This window comes from Littorina saxatilis, linkage group LG10 (assembly GCF_037325665.1).
Source record: "Littorina saxatilis isolate snail1 linkage group LG10, US_GU_Lsax_2.0, whole genome shotgun sequence".
Lineage (NCBI taxonomy): Eukaryota > Metazoa > Mollusca > Gastropoda > Littorinimorpha > Littorinidae > Littorina > Littorina saxatilis.
Window position 1 is genome coordinate 10811854 of NC_090254.1, and position 26749 is coordinate 10838602.

At 43.5% G+C, this 26749-nt stretch overlaps 1 protein-coding gene across 1 annotated transcript in view; it reads left to right on the plus strand.

The window, feature by feature from the left end:
* Positions 1-26749, plus strand: part of LOC138979156 (metabotropic glutamate receptor 3-like) — a 374871-nt gene that overhangs the window by 133068 nt on the left and 215054 nt on the right. Inside the window, exon 3 of the mRNA XM_070351965.1 lies at positions 4737-4891. Within this exon, the coding sequence (XP_070208066.1) occupies positions 4737-4891 (155 nt within the window). The remainder of the gene's footprint in view (positions 1-4736; positions 4892-26749) is intronic.

The window sequence follows — 26749 nt, forward strand, 5'->3', positions numbered from 1 at the left end:
CGCACTCCCTTGTTTACAAAGTGTAGTTTGCCCACAATCGATGTCAAACGCACCATAAGACCATATAATGACGATATGTCACCATGCGCGGACCATAATACATGCATTACAGCTTGTTCTAGCCTCTGAAAAAGTGAGGATGTCAACAAAGCCGCGGTGTTAGCTCCCTTGCATCAACGTTACATGTGTTGCCAAATCTATAAATAGGACCATCTAGATCAAAATAAAAATTCAAATATCTCAACATTTAAGGGCTCCTAGACCACAATATTTTGCAGAGAACCTAATTTAGTCTGTCTCCAGCTCTGGGTAAAGCAATTAGCGTGTATATTCATCAGCTTTCTATGCCTTTAAATTTGAAAGGTAGAATGCTGAAAGACATATTCTAAGCACTCCTCGTGTGTGTTTGTCGTCAATTCAAATCCCAAACCAAATTCTGTAGCTCTTTGTGAAATTTGTTCTTCTCCTCTTCCTCTTTGTTCATGGGCTGAAACTCCCACGTTCACTCATATTTTTTGCACGAGTGGATTTTTACGTGTATGACCGTTTTTACCCCGCCATTCAGGCAGCATACGCCGATTTCGGGGGAAGCATGCTGGGTATTTTTGTGTTTCTATAACCCACCGAACTCTGACATGGATTACAGGATCTTTTCCGTGCGCACTTGGTCTTGTGCTTGCGTGTATACACGAAGGGGGGGGGGGAGGGGGTAAGGCACAAGCAGGTCTGCACATAAGTTGACCTGGGAGATCGGAAAAATCTCCACCCTTAACCCACCAGGCGGCCGGGATTTAAACTCACGACCTTCCGATTAAGAGGCCGATGTCTTATCCACTACGCCACTGCGCCCGTCGTGTGACTTCAAATACACAAGTTCACGACTGCAGTTTGTATGAATGCGTCAACCGGTTGTTTTTCTGCCATAGACGCCGGAACCAGTCTCTATGCTTTGAACGTAGGTTTCCAACACGCTGAAATAAACATTCTTTATCAAAGGAAGTTCTGTGACAGCTCTTTCAGAATTCAACCACCATTCGGCATCCGTACGAAGGGGAATGTACATCATTTCAAGGGTGAAAATCATGTCTTTTTTTGTTTTACTCAGCAATGCTGTATTTTTCTTAGTTTTGCTCTTGAATCTCTGTCTCTGTTTCTCTGTCTCTGTTGCAGTCTCTGTCTCTGTTGCAGTCTCTGTCTGTCTCTCTCTGTCTCTCTCTGTCTCTCTCTCTCTCTCTCCCTCTCTCTCTCTCTCTCTCTCGCTCTCTCTCTCTCTTAAATATTGCTCTCTCTCCCTCTTAAATATTGCTCTCTCTCTCCCTCTCGCTCTCCCTCTTTTTCCATCCTCTCATTGTTGTTCTCTCACGACATTGTGGGTCTCCCTATCATATTCTTTCTCCCTCTCTATCGTTTTCAAGATATTATATTGATCTGCTTGAGATGATGGCTCTCATCAGTTGTGTACGTTTAAGCGAAGGGTAATGAAATGGCCGCACTGTAATTTCCCCAATACCGTTTGTAACCCTCTCTCCTGGGTTTCGAGAGAGAGCAAGAGTGAGCGAGAGAATCCAACCGAAGACACGCCGGAAATGACCTGAGAGAAACACATGTTTCACTGACTCCAGCTATCAAAGAGTTCATTCAAGGGACGTCACTCACTTTCGAGAAGATGCTCTTCCTTGTAATGCTGAAAGCACTACAGAACCTTTTAGGAAAAGAAGGGTTTGAGACGCACTGGGTATTTTCTTCTCGACTTTTGTAGGGCTTCATACCGAAGGACATCGGACAAATACACAAAACAATATGGATTTTCATATGTATTGAAGATAACCAAAGATTTGTTTACGGATTGTCCTTCTGAGTTCTCTCTCTCTCTCTCTCTCTCTCTCTCTCTCTCTCTCTCTCTCTCTCTCTCTCTCTCTCTCTCTCTCTCTCTCTCTCCACCCTCTCTCTCTCTCTGTCTCTCTCTCTCTCTCTCTCTGTCTCTCTCTCCACCCTCTCTCCCTCTCTCTCTCTCTGTCTCTCTCTCTCTCCACCCTCTCTCTCTCTCTGTCTCTCTCTCTCTCTGTCTCTCTCTCTCTCTCTTTCTTTCTCTCTCTATTACATATGTATCCCTAAGATTCCAAGTTAGACACAGTTTGGCTTTTGTTGGACATACAACGGTTATACTGGGTTGTCTCTTGTTTTGTTGGTTGTGGTATGTTTGTTGTTGTGGTTTGTTTGGTTGTTGTGGTATGTTTGTTGTTGTGGTATGTTTGTTGTTGTGGTTTGTTTGGTTGTTGTTGTTTCGGGGAAGCATGCTGGGTATTTTCGTGTTTCTATAACCCGGCACCGAACTCTGAAATGGATTACAGGATCTTTTCCGTGTAGTGGTTTGTTTGGTTGTTGTTGTTGTTGTTTGTGTTGTTGTTGTTGGTGTTGTTGTTGTTGGTGGTGGTGTTGTTGTTGTTTGTGTTGTTGTTGTTGGTGGTGGTGTTGTTGTTGTTTGTGTTGTTGTTGTTTGTGGTGTTGTTGTTGTTGTTGTTGTTTTGCTCCTATGAGGCATGACTGAAATTCTTTGGAACTCCGTGCACCTTGATGTGTCAAGCACAGTAACTTTAACCAACACATTGTGCAATTAGGTTACTTAACCCACAGCTACATTTACAGTTTAAACAACCCAAAAACAGATATACTGCTAACGTTCCAAAATCAAGGATCAAAAGTTAAGTTTATTGAACGTTTAATAATAATAATAATAATAATATGGGAGATTTATAGAGCGCTTTACATACAAAGCAAAGCAAGAAAGCATGTGCAGCAGCATTCAGCACACAAGTGAACAACGAAAAACTGCATCAATACAAGCTGCAAGCATACTAACACAGGCAAAACATTCAAACACCTGATCAAAAATGCACCATATTGAAATAAAAATTAATCAAAATGCTGTGTGAAGAAGTGTGTTTTAAGGTTTGATTTGAAGGAACAGAATGTTTGGCAGTGTCGGATAGAGTAAGGGAGAGAGTTCCACGCAACGGCAGCAGAGTTTGATAATGAACAGTACCAAACATTCAAAAGAAACTCGACCTATCGTTCTTTAACATGTACAGTTACTTTATCTGCACAACATACAAACACCATGGTAACTGCTGCTGTGACTTATCTCTGATTTGTTGTTGCTTCCAAAATAACCAAAGCAAAAATCCTCTATGTTGGAGTTAAAAAGAAAAAAAAAGACCAATGAAGAAGGATGCTCACCGCCTATTTACAAGAAAAAAAAGAAGAAAAAAAATTTTAAAAAAGAAAAAGAATAAAGAAAGAAATAAGAGAGAAGAAAACAAGGAAGGGTTGAAGCAGCCTGCATGCAACTGAGGTCGAAAAAAAAAAAAAAAAAAAGCAAAAATCAATGTAAAGTTTCCTTGCCGCGTAGTCGTGGTCTCTGACAGGATTGTCACACACCAAATTAAAATTGAACCCTGAGAGCACATTTGAAGTCAAGAGTTCAGAAATCGACAATCATTCAACGTCTAGATGTGGTCGTAATTTTAGTACAAAACTTCGGGAGAGGTCCCTGTAAGCCTGAAATAACTCAATCGAAATCGTACAATCATTGCTGACACAGTGTTTCAGTGACTAACGTAAAATCACCGTTGATAGAGCGTTCAGACGTCGCCAATTAGTCAACGTCAAGTTGTATCAACTTGTAAGTTTACGAAAAACACACACACAGACACACACACACACACACACACACACACACACACACACACACACACACACACACACCACACGATGATGCGATGTCTCAATGCGATGCGATGGTAGCTCAATCGTAATCGTATAATCATCGCTGACACAGTTTTTACAAGTCCGCAATTGGTTATATTGATTTATAGGATACAAAGTGATACGATAATGTGGTTAAAATGTGAAAAGATGATAATGTGATATAATTTTTATAACAGGCAATGCATTGCTTCTATTTTTAGGCTTGTTTTAGTAGGTGTGTGGGTACAGTGTTTGCGTGTGGCGATATGATGTGAGTATGCGATGTGAATGTTGCTACATGCATGGTTGATTGATTGATTGGTTGATTGATTTTGCAGACACACAGTCAAGCGTGTAATTTCTCTTTTAGAGATGAATAAAGATTATTGTATTGTATTGTATTGTATTGTATTGTATTGTATTGTATTGTATTGTATTGTATTGTATTGTATTGTATTGTCAGTCTACAATTGCGTTTATGGGTTCACTTACAAGCACTGTGGGTATCCCCTGTAAACTCCGAATATAGCCTGTGACGATGAAATTTATATTTAAGTGCACGCTCCTTCCCCTGAAGACAGTTAGGCTCACCATATCATATCTGGCCAGGCTGGGGGTTAAGGGTGGAGATTTTTCAGATCTCCCAGGTCAACATAAGTGCAGACCTGCTAGTGCCTATCCCCCTTCGTGTGTACACGCAAGAACAAGACCAAGTGCACACGGAAAAGATCCTGTAATCCATTTCAGAGTTCGGTGGGTTATAGAAACACGAAAATACCCAGCATGCTTCCCCCGAAATCGACGTATGGCTGCCTGAATGGCGGGGTAAAAACGGTCATACACGTAAAATCCCACTCATGCAAAACCATGAGTGAACGTGGGAGTTTCAGCTCATGACCGTAGAAGAAGAAGACATGATGATGAGAAACGAGGAGAGATGACAAGAGGTAAGAAGTCAACAACTAATGAGTGTACAATTGTGTTTGCAGGTTCCATTACCAGTATTGGTGGCTCATCCTACCGGTGTCCCGATGGCTCTCAGCCTGAAAACGAGGTCAAGATCATTTCCGGTGTGCTTGGAGCGCCATCTAGCGTCACTTCTATTCAGGTGCACAACCTGCTCAAACTCTTCAAGATTCCACAGGTCAGTTAACTTTGTTTGGTTTGTTTGTTTGTTTGAAAAATGATACAATTCTATACAACTCCGGTTTTTGTTTCGTTTTCGCGTTTCTGATGGACATCTCTCTCTCTCTCTCTTTCTCTCTCTCTCTCTCTCTCTCTCTCTCTCTCTCTCTCTCTCTATCTCTCTCTCTCTCTCGCTCTCTCTCTCTCTCTCTCTCTCTCTCTCTCTCTCTCTCTCTCTCTCTCTCTCTCTCTCTCTCTCTCTCTCTCTCTCTCGTCCACCCTCCTCCTTCCTCATTAACTGTCAACAAATGATCAATTCATCTCAATCATTGAAAAACTTGTGACAAAATCACAGACATCTGAACATGTGGGCTTCCTTCATTTATCATTCCATTTGCTCAGTCTATCAATCTAAAAATACGTCGGCAAAGCTATGAATAATTCAAAGAAGCCAAAGAAGAAGAAAAATATGAGAGGGGAGGACTTCTGACTTCTCTCATAAATGTTAGTCATATCTGTTTCAGCAATTGCCGTGCTTATTCGTTAATATTTCAAAAGATTTAATTTTTAAATGAAGTTGGATAGTGACGGTTGATTGGTTAAAAAAAACAAAATACATATGAGATGAGCTGTTGCCTCTCAGTCGTATCTGAGTTTCGCTTTGTTGATTTGTGTCAGTTTCAAACACCGACGAACATACACTTGTATAATGTCTACCATCGCGTTTGTTGCTCCATCATGTCAGAAAATTGTGATTAATGCATTGTGTTTCCATACCCGCCTGCATTTATATAGTACTAGTCTTTTCTGTAAATCTTGTGAATTACGCTATTACATACATTTAATTGTCAAATCTAGGTCTCTGACTGGCCTCTTGGTACCCTTAAGCGAAACATATGTGTAGTCATTTGAATGCTTGTAAATGTAATGTTTATTAATTAAGTGATGAATGAAATGAATTGTCATTATTTCTTTTATTGGCACTCCAATCTATGTGAGATAAACACAGCTATTTCAAAAGCAGATGTGTGATACTTGTTTTCTTTTCCAATAATGTCTGGATATTTGAATCCACGTCACATCTTCCGGTTCCCATGATAATCAAGTATATTTCTTTGAATTACTTGCTGAGGACATTATCTTTGGAGAACGACCCAAATGTCTGCCAGAGTTAGATTAAAGTGGTAGCCTGTGGGCCAAATTTGTAGACCATAAACTCGTCTCCGTCACTTCGGATAAGCGATTCCACAAGAATAGGACCGAGTCAATTCCAGGAAATTGAAATTCCATGTTAGAAAAGTAAATAGGTCACCCTTACTGGAATGGTATCAGTCGACTTCAATAAAGTACAATAAGTATTATTGGCGGTGTTTCCTTCACAAAGAAGTGTACAATAAGAACACAAGGGGAAATAAAACTGTATGGGATTGTTGTTTTTTACAAAAGTACGCCACGTATTTATTGAATCCACACAAACTGTTCGTAATCCAAGCATACCACAACAAATATCATCGCCGATCGAGTCAACAACAAACGAACACTATATGTAAAAATAAAAAAAAATTAAATTAAAAAAAATGCGGTTGAAACTTTAGTAATCATTGCTTGTTCAAAAATAAATGTCTATAAAAACAACTCTAACTTTACAAAAGTTATTAAGAATTTGTTACGGGGTTATGTACACTGTCGCCGTAGACGCCTGTTAACATAGTTAAAACACCAGGACCAGACAACTAAAAATCCAGCGTTCGTGAGAATGTTTCGCCCCTGGAGAGACCGAGTCGGGGCACATCTTAAAGGCACGGTTCCCCCTGTGAAAACATGGAAAGTTTGACTCATGATTTCAGATCTGGCCAGTGGCGTGGTGGTAAGACGTTGGCCTCCTAATCGGGAGGTCGTGATGTCGAATCCCGGTCGCTGCCGCCTGGTGGGTTAAGAGTGGAGATTTTTCCGATCTCCCAGGTCAAATTATGTGCAAACCTGCTAGTGACTTAACCCCCTTCGTGTGTACACGCAAGCACAAGACCAAGTGCGCACGGAAAAGATCCTGTAATCCATGTCAGAGTTCGGTGGGTTATGGAAACACGAAAATACCCAGCATGCCGACTCAACGAAAGCGGAGTGAAGCTGACTATGCTTTCAGAGTATAGTGTGGGGAACCCAAATGGGCAAACGAGCTCACACGTAACCAGAAACCAGTCTGCGCACTTGGTCTTGTGCTTGCGTGTACACACGAAGGGGGTTAAGTCACTAGCAGGTCTGCACATAAGTTGACCTGAGAGATCGGAAAAATCTCCACTCTTAACCCACCAGGCGGCAGCGACCGGGATTCGAACTCACGACCTCCCGATTAGGAGGCCTGACGAGATCTGAGATAGTGACCCGAACTGTTTTCGTGAACTATTTTCGCGGGAAGGACTGGCTGTTTCTTTAAAGAAACCCCAATTGACCAATTTCATCACCGTTCAAGCGAGCCGACACCAGCGGGAATAAATGCCGGAGATGTGACCATTCCGTGTAACATGTCAACCGAAATGAGAATTCACAGGGGTCTCTGAACAAAACTAGGTCAGTGTTAAATGTCGCAGACTAATTCCAGAAGGTACCAGCCCTTTTCTTCCCTGTCCAATAGCTCAAAGTATATAATTATATGCTAAAAGGAGCTGCACAGCACTGCATCGTCATTTATTCAATAATATTTCACATTAGGATAAGGATAAAGACAAGGTATCATGATATTTTAGTCCTAAGAGGTTACTCCCATGGACATTCGGGTTGCTTAGTGGAGAAAGCGAGCTGCCATACATTACGGCGCTACCCATCTCTGGGCCAAGCTAAAGCGAGCTGCCATACATTACGGCGCTACCCATCTCTGGGCCAAGCTAAAGCGAGCTGCCATACTTTACGGCGCTACCCATCTCTGGGCCAAGCTAAAGCGAGCTGCCATACATTACGGCGCTACCCATCTCTGGGCCAAGCTAAAGCGAAGCAGTGGAAATGTATGTTGAGCATTTTTCTTCGAGGGGAGCGATTAGCTGTTGCTGGGTCCCGAGTGCTCGGTGGCTGACAGACACACATTTTTAGATAGGAGGGGTCCATTAGGGTCAGGTCAGTATTCACGATGGCCTCACTGATCGGAGGGGTCCATTCGTCCATCTTTAAGCCTGAGATTAATCGGGCGAAGTCGACTTCACGAAGTCTACTTCACGTAGCTCGCTGCACGAAGCATTGTAAAGGTAAAGGTAAAGGTATTCCCATAACCATCTGGTCGTAGGGGAGAGAGATGTTAGAGATCTCAACTTTTCTGGGGGCCAGCTTTATGAGGGCGGTGCCCATCTCCTCTCCCTCGCTGCCTCGCTGCCTCAGGTACCCATTTCCAGCTGGGTGGACTGGAGAGCGCTCGGAAAAATCGGGTATTTGTATTTGTCCCCGAGTGGGGGACGAACCACGGTCTCCAGCGTGAGAGGCAAGCGCTCTAACCACTGCGCCACTACGCTCCTCAAGCATTGGCATTGAATTAATTTGGTGAAAAGGCCTCGCGAACTCAACTTCGGGCTTAACTAGGGACAGCATTTACGATTGCTGTTTGGTCTTTACACCCCCGGTATAGGGGTGTGTATAGGTTTCACTCGATGTGTTTGTTTGTTTGTGTGTTTGTGTTCGCAAGTAGATCTCAAGAATGAACGGACCGATCGTCACCAAACTTGGTGAACAGGTTCTATACATTCCTGAGACGGTCCTTACAAAAATTGGGACCAGTCAAACACACGGTTAGGGAGTTATTGGTGGATTAAAATTATACAAGGCCTGGTATAGACGGACACCCCCGTTGGTCAAAGGGAAATAACCATTCTCACTGCCACCAACTGAGAAGGTTATTTCCCTTTGACGGGGGTGTAGTTCCTATCGGAGGAATTTCTTGTTTTTGTTGTTGTTAAGACAAATTGCGCACTAGCAGGGAACGTATGAGGTCCAATCTATCCCTGTAGCGCGCCTTTAAGGCACTCTCACTCTAGTCTTACTTACACTAGAGAGAAGGAAAAACAATACCACTAAGTACAGAGTCGTATGCCGTGACTGGGTCCTGAAACGACTGTCAGCAAGGACCTTGCGCTCGGCGTGGAGACAACGGACCCCGTTTTGTCTGATTGCTATTCTTCCCCGGGCAGTGGAGCAAACATTCCTCCCGTAGCTACCTTTCAGACAATTACAACTGGGAGGAGGTTGGGGAAGGAGGCAAGAGAGGGAGAGGGGGAGGGGTGGAGAGGGGAAGGGGGCAAGAGAGGGAGAGGGGAAGGGGGCAAGAGAGGGAGAGGGGGAGGGGTGGAGAGGGGAAAGGGGCAAGAGAGGGAGAGGGGGAGGGGTGGAGAGGGGAAGGGGGCAAGAGAGGGAGAGGGGGAGGGGTGGAGAGGGGAAGGGGGCAAGAGAGGGAGAGGGGGAGGGGTGGAGAGCACAGAGTGGTGGAGAGGGGAAGGAGGCAAGAGAGGGAGAGGGGGAGGGGTGGAGAGGGGAAGGGGGCAAGAGAGGGAGAGGGGGAGGGGTGGAGAGGGGAAGGAGGCAAGAGAGGGAGAGGGGGAGGGGTGGAGAGGGGAAGGGGGCAAGAGAGGGAGAGGGGGAGGGGTGGAGAGGGGAAGGGGGCAAGAGAGGGAGAGGGGGAGGGGTGGAGAGGGGAAGGGGGCAAGAGAGGGAGAGGGGAAGGGGGCAAGAGAGGGAGAGGGGGAGGGGTGGAGAGGGGAAAGGGGCAAGAGAGGGAGAGGGGGAGGGGTGGAGAGGGGAAGGGGGCAAGAGAGGGAGAGGGGGAGGGGTGGAGAGGGGAAGGGGGCAAGAGAGGGAGAGGGGGAGGGGTGGAGAGGGGAAGGGGGCAAGAGAGGGAGAGGGGGGGGTGGAGAGGGGAAGGGGGCAAGAGAGGGAGAGGGGGAGGGGTGGAGAGGGGAAGGGGGCAAGAGAGGGAGAGGGGGAGGGGTGGAGAGGGGAAGGGGGCAAGAGAGGGAGAGGGGGAGGGGTGGAGAGGGGAAGGGGGCAAGAGAGGGAGAGGGGGAGGGGTGGAGAGGGGAAGGGGGCAAGAGAGGGAGAGGGGGAGGGGTGGAGAGGGGAAGGAGGCAAGAGAGGGAGAGGGGGAGGGGTGGAGAGGGGAAGGGGGCAAGAGAGGGAGAGGGGGAGGGGTGGAGAGGGGAAGGGGGCAAGAGAGGGAGAGGGGGGGTGGAAAGGGGAAGGGGGCAAGAGAGGGAGAGGGGGAGGGGTGGAGAGGGGAAGGGGGCAAGAGAGGTAGAGGGGAAGGGGGAAAGAGAGGGAGAGGGGAAGGGGGCAAGAGAGGGGGAGGGGGAGGGGTGGAGAGGGGAAGGGGGCAAGAGAGGGAGAGGGGGAGGGGGTGTTGAGGGACTTTTCTTTTCGCTAGTGAGGGTGAAATACTCGTACAAGCTCATCCAATGCCAAATTCGGCGCAAACGTTATTTACTGACAATCTTTCCAACACAAAATTAATTAAAACCGAGAGGAGGTTGGGAAGAGACAGGAGGAAAAGAGAGGGAGGGATTTTTTTTCTTCTTCTTTTTTGTTGTAACGAGGGGAGAAATGCTTTCCAGTTGCTTTCGACGGACTCGCGAAAAGGAGAAGTTGGGGGTGTGGGGGGGGGGGGGGAGGGGGAGGGGGGGTTGCAGTACTTTTATTTTTGTTATAAGGCAAGAACAGTCAAACACGTTGATTCCAACGTGCACACAGACGATAATATGTACTCATCGGAGAAACTAAGGTACGCAAGTGCTCTAAAGGAATACGACATATGCATCAATAGGTAGTGAGCGATATTCGTAACCAATCTCTTCATAAAAGGATGATCGCCGCAAGCTCAGATGTTGCTCATTATCCAAGGCACTCTAACACTTACATACACAGTCATACTCAAGAACCAGCTTTTATTCCTGACCGGATATATGTGACCTTCCACCACGGAATGAGTCGCATGTCACCTTTGCATGATGTTCATATTTTTACATTTTCCTAAAGAGTGTTTATGCTCTATCTAGTGGTGAAAACCGTTTTAGAAAAGAGCAAAAACTGTTTGAGTTATAAGCCTGTGACTGAGGTGACCCTCACGCTGTTACCATACACTCTCCGGACTTATATTAAGCCTAGCGCAAAACCGCGCGAGGTGACATGCGACTCATTTCGTGGTGGAGGGTCACATATATGCAGTAGTCCTGGGCTCCCTAAACTGCGCGTCCCTGTGTCTTCTACGCACTAGAAGTCGAAAACACGTACTAGAAAATCACGGAGGAGACCCAAGACGCACAAAACCTAAAAAGAGCGGGTCTTTGGAAACATTTAATTTCGGTTATTTTCCGTACCATAGGGTCTGTTTTCAGACTGTTACGTAAAAACAGGTGAGTCTGCTGCTGATCTCATAGACTTGTAAGAGAACTATGGCAAGTTCAACGATTTTGAGTGAAACTTCAGCAACCCAGCCAGAAAAAGTGCAATTTATATTTCTACCACGTAGCCAGACAAACAAAAACAGAAAATAAACTAAAAACAGACATGGCGAAAGAGGGATGATCACCTGTGTTGTAATTTCCCCAGTGACGTGTCATCCATCACGGAATTAGCTCCTCGTTCCATCAACTTAATCCCTTTATCACTCGTTAATTAACCGAAGAAGATCATTAAGGTTGAAAGCGCGGGCGTTAGGGAGGAATAGAATAGAGGCCTTCAGAATTTCAATGTAAGCGTCAAAGTTTTCACGTACAGGCCATTTTTACACACCATTCGCGATGTAATCTGATGAATATTCATCACTGAGGGTGGATAACGAAGCTTTCGGCCATGCAGTTAAATAGGCAGAATTTTTAATAACAAATTATTTAACTAAAATGTCAGCGTCCAAGCTTAAATACAATCTCATTTTTTCGACCAAGCCGTACAATTTTTGACAAAAATGTCCGTTAATTTGATTGAAAACTGCCAGCGCCACAAGCCGCCTCACTTATTTTTTTATGGACGGGTATGGCGTCATTAAAATCGAAAAATAAAAGAACTTGTGGGGGTATCGTCTGGAAGAATGCACATGTTGAGTTTCATAAGCTTCTGCCCGGTAGTGTTCTGTGATCCGCTCTACACGACACTCGAACGAACACACGCACCAATCAACCCACACCCATCCACACACACACCCCCCACACACACACACACACGACACGCACGCACACACACACGCACACACACACACACACACACACACACACACACACACACACACACGCGACGCGCACATACATACATGCATACGCGCTCGCGCGCCTCCCTCTCGAATTCCAGTCAATGGCAATAAACTGAATGTTAAAAGAGCATCAAATAGCTCCTTTAAAGATGAAAATGGAACAATACTTACATTCTTTAAGTAAAGAAATTATGACATTTAGTACCAGGAAGAGTGACGAAGTGGCTTACTTTAGTCAAAAACAAGCGCTAAGCAGCTCATTTAAAGACAAAGACAGGACAATATTTTAAGCATGCGAGTGAAGCAAAGACATACGACTATATTACAGGAGTGACCAATAGTGCCATTTAGACTCTAAATGGCTTCCTTTCACTGTTAAAGGCACAGTACGCCTCCCGTACACCATCACAGATACTGTCAGGCTTTTACACACAGTACAAACACCCTTTCGTTTAAACACTCACCTCTTGAGAACATCCTAGGTGCCCTACGTAAAGAGCAAGCAATTGTTTAAAGAATTAATTTTGCGGTACAGAATAACGTGCTATTTCAGATAAGCTTACATTGAAATCAGAAACTGACGACTAAATTGTGAAAAAAAGGAAAATGGATCACACGGTTTCACGATGGCTCAGGGGTAATTAAGATAAACCACGCAAAATTAATTCTTTGAAAATGGCTCACTCTTTACGGAGGGCACCTAGGATGTTCTCAAGCGGTGAGTGTTTAAATGAAAGGGTGTTTGTACTGTGTGTAAAAGCCTGACAGTATCTGTGATGGTTTACGGGAGGCTTACTGTGCCTTTAATGTTAAAGTCATGGGCATGTTCTCGTTCCAGGAAGAATAAAGAGCTTCCATTTGTCAAAAACCAGTGACAATTCCTTTAAAGATGAAGACAAAACAATGCTTGTAGTTTGCGAGTAGAGCAAAGTGACGAATGATTACTAGGTATAGTTAACTTCTTCCCCATAGTAACAATATTATTCATATACATTTTCTAGTTCCAGGAAGAATAAAGAGCTTTCATTTGTCAAAACCCAGCGTCAAAAAGCTCCTTTAAAGACGAAGACAGAACAATGCTTGTAGAAGAGGGTGAGGAAAAGAAGGAGTTAATGGCTTCAGCGCCAATGTAAAAGTCAGTGATATTTTCTACCACCAGGTAGAGAAAAAGCTTCTAATTGTCAGCGTCAAAGAGCTCTAAAGATGAAGACAGAACAATGCTTGTAGTTTTCGAGACGACACAAAAAGTGACGACTCGTACCAGAAAGAGTTAATGGCTTAAATTCCTTGCAGCGCCAAAGTAAAAGTCATAGATATTGTCTAGTTCCAGGAAGAAAAAAGACCTCCATTTATCAAAATCCAGCGTCAAATACCTCCCTTGAAGACGAAGACAGAACAATACTTGTAGTCTTCAAGAGAAGACCATTGTGAGGAACAGTACCAGGAAGGGTGAATGGCTTCCTTGCAGTGTCAATGTAAAACCCATCGGGATTTTCGCTTCAGTCATCTGTCACCGGGGTGGGGACTTGACCTTCTGTTTTGCTACGATAGTGCTTCTTGGTGTTGAGAAGACTACTGCGTTCCAGACTTACAGTGACATCAGACGGAGATTGTGAAGTGGACTACAAGGAAAAATGGGTTCATTTGCACAGTAACAAGAGATGCTTAGGTGTTGCCTCCTGTGTGAAGCTTCGGGTACTTATATGGTCATCGAGAAGAGTGAATCGTACAGCCAAGTGTGCTCCAATCAAGCCTAGTAAATGGTAAAGGTAGTCCCATAACCATTTTTGGCCGCAGGGGAGCAAGATGTCAGAGATCTCAACTACTCTCGGGCAAGCTTTATAAAGGTGTGCTCACTCCTCTCCATCGGTGCCTAGTTCGAGTTTTAAAGGGATGATATTGATCTGACCGTTTGGCTTGGAACGCAGAAGAAGAAGAAGAAGAAGAAGAAGAAGAAGAAGAAGAAGAAGAAGAAGAAGAAGAAGAAGAAGAAGAAGAAGAAGAAGAAGAAGAAGAAGAAGACGAAGAAGAAGACGAAGAAGAAGAAGAAGAAGAAGACGAAGACGAAGACGAAGACGAAGACGAAGACGAAGAAGAAGAAGAAGAAGAAGAAGAAGAAGAAGAAGAAGAAGAAGAAGAAGAAGAAGAAGAAGAAGAAGAAGAAGATCACCGTTTGGGGGGGGGGGGGGGCAGTTTATGGCAAAATTGACGAATCTGAAGAATCGCGGGGAATCCAATGTATCTTAATCTAGACGACACACGGCACGATTTGCTCAAAAATGCATCACAAGTATCGTTATTAACTAAATCAAAGTGAGTGAATGCGCTTCAGAGCGCTGCCTCTCTTCGGTTGGAAACAAAACGTAGTCCAGAAGCGCCGCCTGGTGGCAACACGACCCGCGCCCTCTGTAACGCCGCAAAATAGTAACCTTGCCACGTACACAAACAAGGGAACGGTAACTCAGTGGAAGTAACCCTCAACGAGTGCTCTTTCTTTGCCGATTGCACGGCAGTTAATAAGGCTTTTAACCCCTTCACTGCCAAAGTATAACAGCATTATCCGAACGGTCTATGGGATAAAACTGTGTTTAGAACCCCTACAAGTACTTGGACAGTGGTTACCTCCCATTTAGTTTTCAGAAATGTCTTGAAATGTTGTTGACACAAATCCCACGTATGAGATACGGTTATGGGCGTAGGACAAACCGAATACGGGGTGGGCAGTGAAGGGGTTAAAACACCTACTTTTGCAAAGCGAAGGCAGCCCTCCTTTCGCGGTAGCGTTTGAAAGGCAGAATCTTTGGAATGACTTTAGTAGCGATCTCAGGGCCGTTTTCCTTCGGTCAGGCTTTTTCACTAGATAAGAGCACCTTTCCACTTGGACTCATACCCACAATCAAATGCCTTGCGGCGCTCTGTGCAGAGTTGGAATCGTTTTCAGAATTGATGTTGGCATGTTGACACTGGTGTCAGTTGGGAAAATCGCCCACAGAGACAGGAGCCAGGCCGTTAAATTATGTGATGCAGGGGCGGATTCAGGGGGTGTTCCCGGGGTTTCCGGACCCCCCCCCCCCCCCCCCGTAACCTAAAAAAAAACAGAAAAAAAGGAGAAAAAAAAATCGAAAATAAAGAAAAGCTTATTGCACCAGATTGCTCCATTTTCCTGGATTTGTATCAACATTTTCTTCAACGTGGCGGTTTTGGAAAGTAGATGGGTAATTTGTTGGCTCAGGTTGGACTAGATCAGTCTATTGTCCTTGTTTTGATCCAAATTTGTCTTCTTAAATTTACTTTTCGGAACGTGTATTAGGGCAAGTTCTTTGGCTCATATTGCACCAGATGGCTCCATTTTCCTTGTTTTTATCAACATTTTTCGGGGGGACTTGCCCCCGGACCCCGCTAGGAGGTTCGAATGCTTCGTGCCCTCAACTAAACGCTTCGCGACGGAGGAAAGGAAAGGAAATTTGGAAATCCCCCCTTACGAATGATGTGATCCGCCCCTGTGATGGGTCCTAGGAGGCTCTTATTCCAGGTAAAACCCAGGACAGATCTGTGCTTGGTGATAATTATGATGGGTTACTTGAGGTAACTTTAACTACATTGTGAACTTATTTCGATTTCGAGCTCAGCTAGTAGTCCACAGTTAACCTTACGCCAGGATGTGAAGGCAGTTCCAATCTCCGTAAACTGATACTCGACAGCAAACATTGTGTCATCGACTCCGATCTGACCTTATGCGAGTAATTGCGCATGAGGCATTTATAACACACACACCCACGTCCACACACACACACACACACACACACACACACACACACACACACACACACATAGACACATACACACACACACACACACACACAAACACACACACACACACACACACACACACTCACACACAATATCAACCCAATCACTTCCGGCTAATACTTTCCATTTAAACCGTCTTGCTCCCACTCTAGCGCGGAATATCACATAATTGAAATGCACATGGAAATGATCATCTCAGGTCAACCCGAAATAGCGTTTAGAATTATTGAGGGGGGAGACCACAAAAAATATCACACTGCATCCTTGCAAGTGTCCATGCTGATCGTATGGATTTTCCAATATCCTGGGGGCTTCTGGGAGTGCCCGTGGTACGTGACAGCATTTATCCAATCCGGTTGTGTCGATTTTATGCAAACGACGACGACAAAAAAAAGGGAGAAAGAAAAATGGATAAAATGCAAAAGAAGACGAAGAAGGAAGAGGCGAAAGAGGATTTTGTAAAGGAAGAAGAAGAGAAAATCGAAAAAGAAATGGAAATGGAAGAAGAAATGGGAGAAGAAATAGCAGAAGAAGTGACAGACGAGAACAATGGAGAAAAATAGGGAAAAGGAGAAATAGTAAAAAAAAAAATTTAAAAAGGTAGAATAAATAGAAGAAGAAGCGACAGAAGGGGAACGAGACCAAATGTCGGAAAACTAAAAATAAAAAATACCAATTGCAAAAAAAAAGATTACTGCGCAAAAGAACAAGTTAAAAAAAATAATCAGAAAAAGTATAAGAAAACAAAGAAACTTGAGGACGTTGGCTCCCTGCTCTTGTTTCCTCTCCTCCCCCCCCCCCCCCCTTTTTTAATTTTTTTTTAATTCTTTACCGTTTGGTTGCTGAATAAAATCTATATCGAACGCTTTATGAGTCACGTGCGCGCATCCGTTGAGATGCATACACTCGTCTGTAGTTTTGACGTTAATGGAGTCCAGTTCACTTTTTCCCTACTTTTTGACGCATGTGTGAGTATTGTATGAAAGTTTTTTCGAATTCCATGTATCTTTTCCTTTTTGATTTTTCCTCCGGGGAACCCGATTTCTCTTTTTTTTGCTTTGGGTTAATATTTAAATTCCCAAGTATTATGCCAGTCGTCTCTTGCCGTAAACACACGAGGCCCAAATGGCAGGATGGCTTTAAACAATATTAAACATTCTCTTGCTATCTTTTAGTTTTTTTGTGTGTGTGTACAAATGTTGTTATATATATATATTTCTAAACACTGGATTTTCTGCTGGTTTAAAGGTCACTTCCTTCCCGATAAAGGTCCATTTACATCATTACACATATTTCCAGGATTTTGCACGTGATAATAAGCATCCTTCCAGTTGGACACACAGCAAAAAATCAACACCCTAGCTGCTCCCTGTCCCGAGTGAGAATGGTGTATTGAATTGATTCCGTAGGTGATACTGCTTCTTCTTCTTCTGCGTTCGTGGGCTGAAACTCCCACGTACACTCGTGTTTTTGCACGAGTGGAATTTTACGTGTATGACCGTGTTTACCCCGCCATTTAGGCAGCCATACGCCGCTTTCGGGGGAAGCATGCTGGATATTTTCGTGTTTCTATAACCCACCGAACTCTGACATGGATTACAGGATCTTTTCCGTGCGCACTTGGTCTTGTGCTTGCGTATAGACACGAAGGGGGATAAGCCACTAGCAGGTCTGCACATAAGTTGACCTGGGAGATGGGAAAAATCTCCACACTTAACCCACCAGGCGGCCGCGGTCGGGATTCGAACCCTCGACCTTCCGATTAAGAGGCCGACGTCTTACCACACCGCCACAGCGCCCGTCGTAGGTGATATTTATGTCAGTGTGCTAAATAGGGGACCGGTAGCTCAGTTGGTCGAGCACTGGACTTGTGATCCGCGGGCTACGGGTTCGAATCCGGGCCTGGACGGACACGTGTCAACTTTATGTGCAGGGTCAAGGACGATATCCATATTCAACCCCCTTTTAACCACCGTGGTGCGTAAAAGACCTCGGTCATTCTGGCACAATTGCAGCGGCTGATCACACCCACACACGCACACATTTCAGCAGTGCGCCTTTTGTTGCTGCTAGCTTTCTACTGAGAGAAGGCGATCCGGATTTCTCCGCGATGGTATAATAATTAAAGTAATAGAAATGAGAAACAAAATCAGAAAACAAATTCCTCTAAGCTCATAAAAATGATGTTATCTTGGACAGATCTGAAGCAATGAACGTGATGGTGGGTATTCGAATGACCATGCCTTTAAAATACGTGCGAACTGATCTATTTTCAATAAAGAAGCTATATATCACGTCCGCTCCCCTTTGTATGTGGAATATTGCATCCTGAACATTGTGCGTGCTCTGCTGCTCCAAATAAGTTCGCACCAGATTTTCTGGACTTTCTGTAATCTTTGATCCCATTATCATATACTATGGCAGCATCTTCATTTCCCCACCCCTCTCTCTCTCTCTCTTTTTTTTTTTTATTTTTTATTTTTTTACTTTGCTACCTGATCCTTTATTTGGTTAGTGTGTCGTGTTATGTTGGCTTGCCTTATAAGTTAGTTGATCTTCTGTGTGTGTGTGCGTGTGCGTGTATATATATATGTGTGTGTGTGTGTTCTGATAATGTATGGTTGTATTGCCCGTATTGTGATATCTGTATATCACATGTCGGTAAAAAATGATCTTATTCTTATATTACTATTATTGCGTGTGTCTGCGTTTCATCATAAAAAGTTTGTTCCTATGTATTCCCATTTCGATTATAACCATTTTGCTTAGATCAGGACTAGCTGTAAGAAAGGTCCTACGGACCTAATGCTATCTTTCCTGTAATAAAGTTCAAAGTTCAAAGTTCAAAGTTCTCTCTCTCTCTCTCTCTCTCTCTCTCTCTCTCTCTCTCTCTCTCTCTCTCTCTCTCTCTCTCTCTCTCTCTCTCTCTCTCTCTCTCTTACTTCATTGATGTCATGTCTGCAAAATGAATCAACTGAAACACTGAATGTTAACAAATGCTGTAGGCAGCCTCTGTCAGGAATCTCACACAATGATCGACCAACACTCTCAACTCCACGCGTCAACCAATTTGTTATGTTAGCATGTAGACTCTGTGGCATCTAGTCCTGAACACCACAACGACGCTAACAACAAAGTCCTGGGCTAAGATGGAGATGTTTTTGATGAAGGTGCAGCAGAAGGGGGTGGTTCCAGAAATGTATTTCAGGGCATATTGTCCGTTGAATTCTTGGCAAGAAGATTACCCACCATGTACCAGGCTTCCTCTCCTGGACGCAATAGGAGCTTGGTGTAGGGGTTTTGTAGTGTAGCTTGAAGGGGCATGTTCGTTGACTTTTGTAATCATGGTTTTCGTGGTTGTGGTCATGGAATATTATGTGGGAGTGATGTATTGGTGCAGAGGGTAGGTGGATGGGTGTAGCGGGAGTGTAAATGGTGTATTTGTGTGTGAATGTGTGCGTGTGTGTCTGCGTATGCGTGTACGTGCGTGCGTGAAGTTAAAAAAAACACACGCCCAAATAGAACCTTTTAAGGTCCGTACTGCAGGGTTTTTGTTAGATCTCACACCGAAATTAGTAGCTATTTTGACTCTCGTGCATCGCAGTGGAAGATGAGTAGTTTTTTTTAACAGGGCTCCCCACGAATGCCCATCTTAGAGGGTCCCGGATTCCCAACTTTTAATATTTAGAGGGTCCATGGACCCCCTTAGCAGAGTTTTAGAGGGTCCCAATAGCCCCGGGTCCCCAAACCCCATATTTACACATAACGCATTGTGATCGCGAATAATGTGATATGAACTGGGTTTTTTTTATTACCAGAATATTCGAGGAGGACACTTCAACTATACCAAGTCAAATGCAACACACACGAACACTTTGTTCCCGCGTGAAAATAGGATTATTTGTGTTTGCACTTTAGCTTAGCTGACGACTAAAGTCTGAAAAGAGTATACGGGACGCACGACAGAGGAAGTTGAGTGCGTTCCGGGACCCGTTCTTTCTAGGTTTAGTGCGTCCCGGGACCCCCTCTATGAATTTCTAGTACGTGATTTCGGCTTCTAGTGCGTATAGGACGCAGGGACGCGCTCAATGGGGAGCCCTGTTTTTAGGTTCCCCCGTACATCGTACTTTCAATTATACCAACACTGACATGGCGTGATCTTAAGTAAAGTTAAAAGGAAGTGAAACTAATCCTTTCACGCGCCGTATTGCAGGTTTCTGCAGGCCTGACCTAAAATATGAGTAGCTATTAAAGGTTCCTATTTCTGTTACTATTCCGATGTTTTTTGTTGCAAAGCTTGCATGGCGTGATCTCATGTGAAGTACGACGAACGTCAAAGCGAACCTTTTCGGAGCTGCATTTCCTGATGGTCCGATCTTGAAATGAACAGCTATTTTGGTTCTATGTACATTGCAGCTCCGGTTATGCCATCCCGTGCATTGACTTGTTTGATGTGGAGTTGAAAACTTGCAAAACGAAACCTTTCCGTCACCGCATCGCAACTTTCTGAAGGCCTCGCCTGCAAGATGAGTATAGCTATTTAGGTTCCTCAGTCCGTTGTAGATTCGATTATACCAACACATACACGGTGTAATCTTATGTAAAATTGGGAGGACGTCGAACCGAATCTATGAAGCCCGATATTAATTGGACAAGGTCGACTTCGGGAATTCTACTACATGAAGCTCGCTGCAGATAGCTTTGGCACTAACTTAGCGCACTCCTCATGGCGTCAACTTCGGGTTTACTTGAAGATGGCCTTCAGGTGCCGCATTGCAAGTTTTTGAAGGGAGGCAATTGGGCAAAGTCGACTTAGCGAAGACTACTTAATGAAGCTCGCTGCTGGCGGCTTTGGCACTGACTTTTTGGTATAAAAAACCCTCTTCGTGGAGTCAACTTCGGGTTTACTTAAAGACGGCCTTCAGGTGCCGCATTGCATGTTTTTGAAGGTAGGTCCAAACTGGAAGATTAGTAGCTATTGTGGTTCCTTGTTTACTGTAGTCTCAGTTATGCCAACATGGACACGCAGTGGTCTTATGCAAAGTTAAAACAACAAGGAAACTAACCTTTCATTCACCGGATCGGAGATTTTTAGTGGCCATGCCCGGAAAATGATTAGCATTTTGGGCCTCCTATTATTTGTAGTTCAGATAATACCACATTAATTTAGTTTGTCTTATAAAGGCAAATCTGGAAGATGCGTAGCTCTTCTTGGCGTGATCTTCGGTAAGGTTGGAAAACTTAAGAACCTGACCTTGGACTTCGGGCCTTGTTAATAAATAGCTACTGTTCTTCTCATGTCTCATGTACTTTGGATTTGCACACACCAGCTTCTTTCGTTAAGTTCAAAACTTGAACAATCGAGCATTTCAGTCGCCGCATTGCAGGTTTGCGGAGGCCTGGCTTGGAAGACGAGTAGCTATTTTGGTTCGCCTTTCTATTGTGGCCCCGAGGTGCAGGCAAAGTTGTGTGACGCGGGATATTTGTGACCCTCCACCACGAAATGAGTCGCATGTCACCTTTGCATGATTGTCATATTTTTACATTTTTATAAAGAGTTTTTTATGCTCTATCCAGTGGTGAAAACCGTTTTAGAAAAGAGCAAAAACTGTTTGAGTTATAAGCCTGTGACTAAGGTGACCCTCACACTGTTACTGACACTCCCCGGACTTATATTAAGCATAGCGCAGAACCGCGCGAGGTGACATGCGACTCATTTCGTGGTGGAGGGTCACATTTCGTCTGGCACGAACTACTGATTTGCCGTACAGAACGTGTACTAATAGGTGGTCTTTTTGTCTGTGTAGTAGTGTGTTTTTAGTGGACGGAGTTATTGCCGAAGGAAAGCTGTATTTTTCTCTCCCTTCTTCTTGTTCCTCTGGTATTTACACCCCCGGTATAAAGGTGTGTATAGGTTTCGCTCGATGTGTTTGTTTGTGTTCGCATATAGATCTCAAGAATGAACGGACCGATCGTCACCAAACTTGGTGAGCAGGTTCTATACATTCCTGAGACGGTCCTTACAAAAATTAGGACCAGTCAAACACACGGTTAGGGAGTTATTGGTGGATTAAAATTATACAAGGACTTATAGAGGGACATCTTAATGGTCAAAGGGAAATAACCATTCTCACTCAGTCACTGCCACCAACTGAGAAGGTTATTTCCCTTTGACGGGGGTGTTTTTCCTACCTCGTAGGAATTTCTTGTTTCTTCTGCTTCTTTTTCTTTTCGTTTCTCTTTGTCGCTGTCTCTCTAGCTCTGTCTCTGTGTCTGTGACTGTGACTGTGACTGTGTCTCTCTGTCTATGCTGTTTATAGATACTCTTTCTCTCTCGTTCTCACTCTTAAGATTGTGGTCCGAATGGTGCACCGTGTGTGATTGTGTATAGTACTCTCTCTCTCTCTCTCTCTCTCTCTCTCTCTCTCTCTCTCTCTCTCTCTCTCTCTCTCTCTCTCTCTCTCTCTCTCAGTTTAGTTTTCTTATTTGTCCGTTTGTTTGCTTGTTTATCATTTATTTGACATTTTTATTAGAAGTAAGGACCGGTTGTAAGCAAAGGCGTATCCTTAAACCTCTATCCTTGAAAAATAAAGTTCCATCATCATCATCATCATCTCATCCCTCTCTCTCTCTCTCTCTCTCTCTCTCTCTCTCTCTCTCTCTCTCTCTCTCTCTCTCTCTCTCTCTCTCTCTCTCTCTCTCTCTCTCTCTCCAACCTTGCTATAATCAGCTGTCAATGAATGATCAATTCGTCTGAATAATTGACAAACTTATGACAAAATCACAGACATCTGAACCTGTGAGCATCCTTCATTTATCATTCCATTTGCTCAGTCTATCAATCTACAATTACGTCGGCGAAGCTATGAATAATTCAATGGCCCAAGAAGAGAAAAATATGAGAGGAAAGAGGAACGATGAAGTGGAGACAGGGAAAGCGCATTTGTTGACAGGTGTGAAATGAGATGGGCGAGTGTGCATGCATGAAATGTTACATTATTGACGAAAATGAGAGGGGGTGATACGGAGAGAGAGAGAGAAAGAGAGAGTGAGAGAGAGCGAAGATAGAGGGAGAGAGGATAGGGGGGAAGTGTGCGTGTGCGTATGTGTGTGTGTGTGTGTGCGTGTGTGTGTGTGTGTGTGTGTGTGTGTGTGTGTGTGTGTGTGTGTGTGTGTGTGTGTGTGTGTGTGTGTGTGTGTGTGTGTGAGGCCAGATTTGAGGTGGTAAGTCGAACTTTCTGTTATCATTTCTGAACTTCTGTCGCTCTCACTTCATCTTCGTCTCTGGTCCGGCTTCACATAATGACGTTCAATCGACAATGCACAAATTAATCAAATGTAAAAAAAATAAAAAATGTAAAAAAAGGTAGAAACTCTGGTTTTTGAAGCTCCGAATAGTTTCGTGACAGTAGGTCTCTTTTTATATTTAGTCAAGTTTTGACTAAATATTTTAACATCGAGGGGGAATCGAAACGAGGGTCGTGGTCTATGTGCGTGTGTGTGTTAGTGTGTGTATGTGCGTGTGTGTGTGTGTGTGTGTGTCTGTGTGTGTGTGTGTGTGTGTGTGTGTGTAGAGCGATTCAGACTAAACTACTGGACCGATCTTTATGAAATTTGACATGAGAGTTCCTGGGTATGAAATCCCCGAACGTTTTTTTTCATTTTTTTGATAAATGTCTTTGATGACGTCATATCCGGCTTTTCGTGAAAGTTGAGGCGGCACTGTCACGCCCTCATTTTTCAACCAAATTGGTTGAAATTTTGGTCAAGTAATCTTCGACGAAGCCCGGACTTCGGTATTGCATTTCAGCTTGGTGGCTTAAAAATTAATTAATGACTTTGGTCATTAAAAATCTGAAAATTGTAAAGAAAAAATAAAAATTTATAAAACGATCCAAATTTACGTTTATCTTATTTTCCATCATTTGCTGATTCCAAAAACATATAAATATGTTATATTCGGATTAAAAACAAGCTCTGAAAATTAAATATATAAAAATTATTATCAAAATTAAATTGTCCAAATCAATTTAAAAACACTTTCATCTTATTTCTTGTCGGTTCCTGATTCCAAAAACATATAGATATGATATGTTTGGATTAAAAACACGCTCAGAAAGTTAAAACAAACAGAGGTACAGAAAAGCGTGCTATCCTTCTTAGCGCAACTACTACCCCGCTCTTCTTGTCAATTTCACTGCCTTTGCCATGAGCGGTGGACTGACGATGCTACGAGTATACGGTCTTGCTGAAAAATGGCATTGCGTTCAGTTTCATTCTGTGAGTTCGACAGCTACTTGACTAAATATTGTATTTTCGCCTTACGCGACTTGTTTACATTTAGTCAAGTTTTGACTAAATGTTTTAACGTAGAGGGGGGAATCGAGACGAGGGTGTGGTGTATGTGTGTGTGTCTGTGCGTGTGTGTGTGTGTGTGTGTGTGTAGAGCGATGCAGACTAAACTACTGGACCGATCTTTATGAAATTTGACATGAGAGTTCCTCGGTATGATATCCCCATACGTTTTTTTCATTTTTTTGATAAATGTCTTTGATGACGTCATATCCGGCTTTTCGTGAAAGTTGAGGCGGCACTGTCACGCCCTCATTTTTCAACCAAATTGGTTGAAATTTTGGTCAAGTAATGTTCGACGAAGCCCGGACTTCGGTATTGCATTTCAGCTTGGTGGCTTAAAAATTAATTAATGACTTTGGTCATTAAAAATCTGAAAATTGTAAAAAAAAATATGTTTTTTATAAAACGATCCAAATTTACGTTCGTCTTATTTTCCATCATTTGCTGATTCCAAAAACATATAAATATGTTATATTTGGATTAAAAACAAGCTCTGAAAATTAAATATATAAAAATTATTACCAAAATTAAATTTTCCAAATCAATTTAAAAACACCTTCATCTTATTCCTTGTCGGTTCCTGATTCCAAAAACATATAGATATCATATGTTTGGATTAAAAACACGCTCAGAAAGTTAAAACGAAGAGAGGTACAGAAAAGCGTGCTATCCTTCTCAGCGCAACTACTACCCCGCTCTTCTTGTCAATTTCACTGCCTTTGCCGTGAGCGGTGGTCTGACGATGCTACGAGTATACGGTCTTGCTGCGTTGCATTGAGTTCAGTTTCATTCTGTGAGTTCGACAGCTACTTGACTAAATGTTGTATTTTCGCCTTACGCGACTTGTTTGATAAATGTCTTTGATGACGTCATATCCGGCTTTTCGTGAAAGTTGAGGCGGCACTGTCACGCCCTCATTTGTCAACCAAATTGGTTGAAATTTTGGTCAAGTAATGTTCGACGAAGCCCGGACTTCGGTATTGCATTTCAGCTTGGTGGCTTAAAAATTAATTAATGACTTTGGTCATTAAAAATCTGAAAATTGTAAAAAAAATATGTTTTTTATAAAACGATCCAAATTTACGTTTATCTTATTCTCCATCATTTGCTGATTCCAAAAACATATAAATATGTTATATTCGGATTACAAACAAGCTCTGAAAATTAAATTTATAAAAATTATTATCAAAATTAAATTGTCGAAATCAATTTAAAAACACTTTCATCTTATTCCTTGTCGGTTCCTGATTCCAAAAACATATAGATATGATATGTTTGGATTAAAAACACGCTCAGAAAGTTAAAACGAAGAGAGGTACAGAAAAGCGTGCTGTCCTTCCCAGCGCAACTACTACCCCGCTCTTCTTGTCAATTTCACTGCCTTTGCGGTGGACTGACGATGCTACGAGTGTACGGTCTTGCTGAAAAATGGCATTGCGTTCAGTTTCATTCTGTGAGTTCGACAGCTACTTGACTAAATGTTGTATTTTCGCCTTACGCGACTTGTTTTTTTTATCCAATTACAGAAACCGCTGGCCCGGCCGACCTGGAAAAGATTGCGCAGCTGCTGTTGTCATTTTAAAGACACAGTACTCTCTCCGTAACCAATTCGTTTCACCATGTCAGATCTGGTCAGACTTTTACATGGGTAAGACAACGCCGCCCCACACACACACACACAATTTTTACACCCCCGGTATAGGGGTGTGTATAGGATTCGGTCGATGTGTTTGTTTGTTTGTGTGTTTGTGTTCGCATATAGATCTCAAGAATGAACGGACCGATCGTCACCAAACTTGGTGAACAGGTTCTATACATTCCTGAGACGGTCCTTACAAAAATTGGGACCAGTCAAACACACGGTTAGGGAGTTATTGGTGGATTAAGATTCTACAAGGACTAATAGAGGGACATATTAATGGTCAAAGGGAAATAACCTTCTCAGTTGGTGGCAGTGAGAATGGTAAGGACGGGGGTGTTTTTCCTACCTCGGAGGAATTTCTTGTTTATTTTTTTTTAAGTTAACAAAAACGAGCGCCATGGCCTTGTGGTTAAGACATCTGCCTTCTGTGTGGAAGGTTCGAGGTTCGAATACCAGCCGCGTCTTGTTGGTTCAGGGAAGACGAGCCCTCCGCTTGGACACATACCAAAATCAAGAGCCTGGGTAGTTCCTGCACAGAGTGAGACTACCTTGTTGAAGTTATTTCAGAAGCTGCCACTGCATGGTCAATCAATCAATCAATATTGGGTGGCCGAGTGGTAACGCACTTGCGCTCGGAAGCGAGAGGTTGCGTGTTCAGGCCTGGGTCAGGCCGCAATTTTCTCCCCCCTTTCCTAACCTAGGTGGTGGGTTCAAGTGCTAGTCTTTCGGATGAGACGAAAAACCGAGGTCCCTTCGTGTACACTACATTGGGGTGTGCACGTTAAAGATCCCACGATTGACAAAAGGGTCTTTCCTGGCAAAATTGTATAGGCATAGATAAAAATGTCCATCAAATA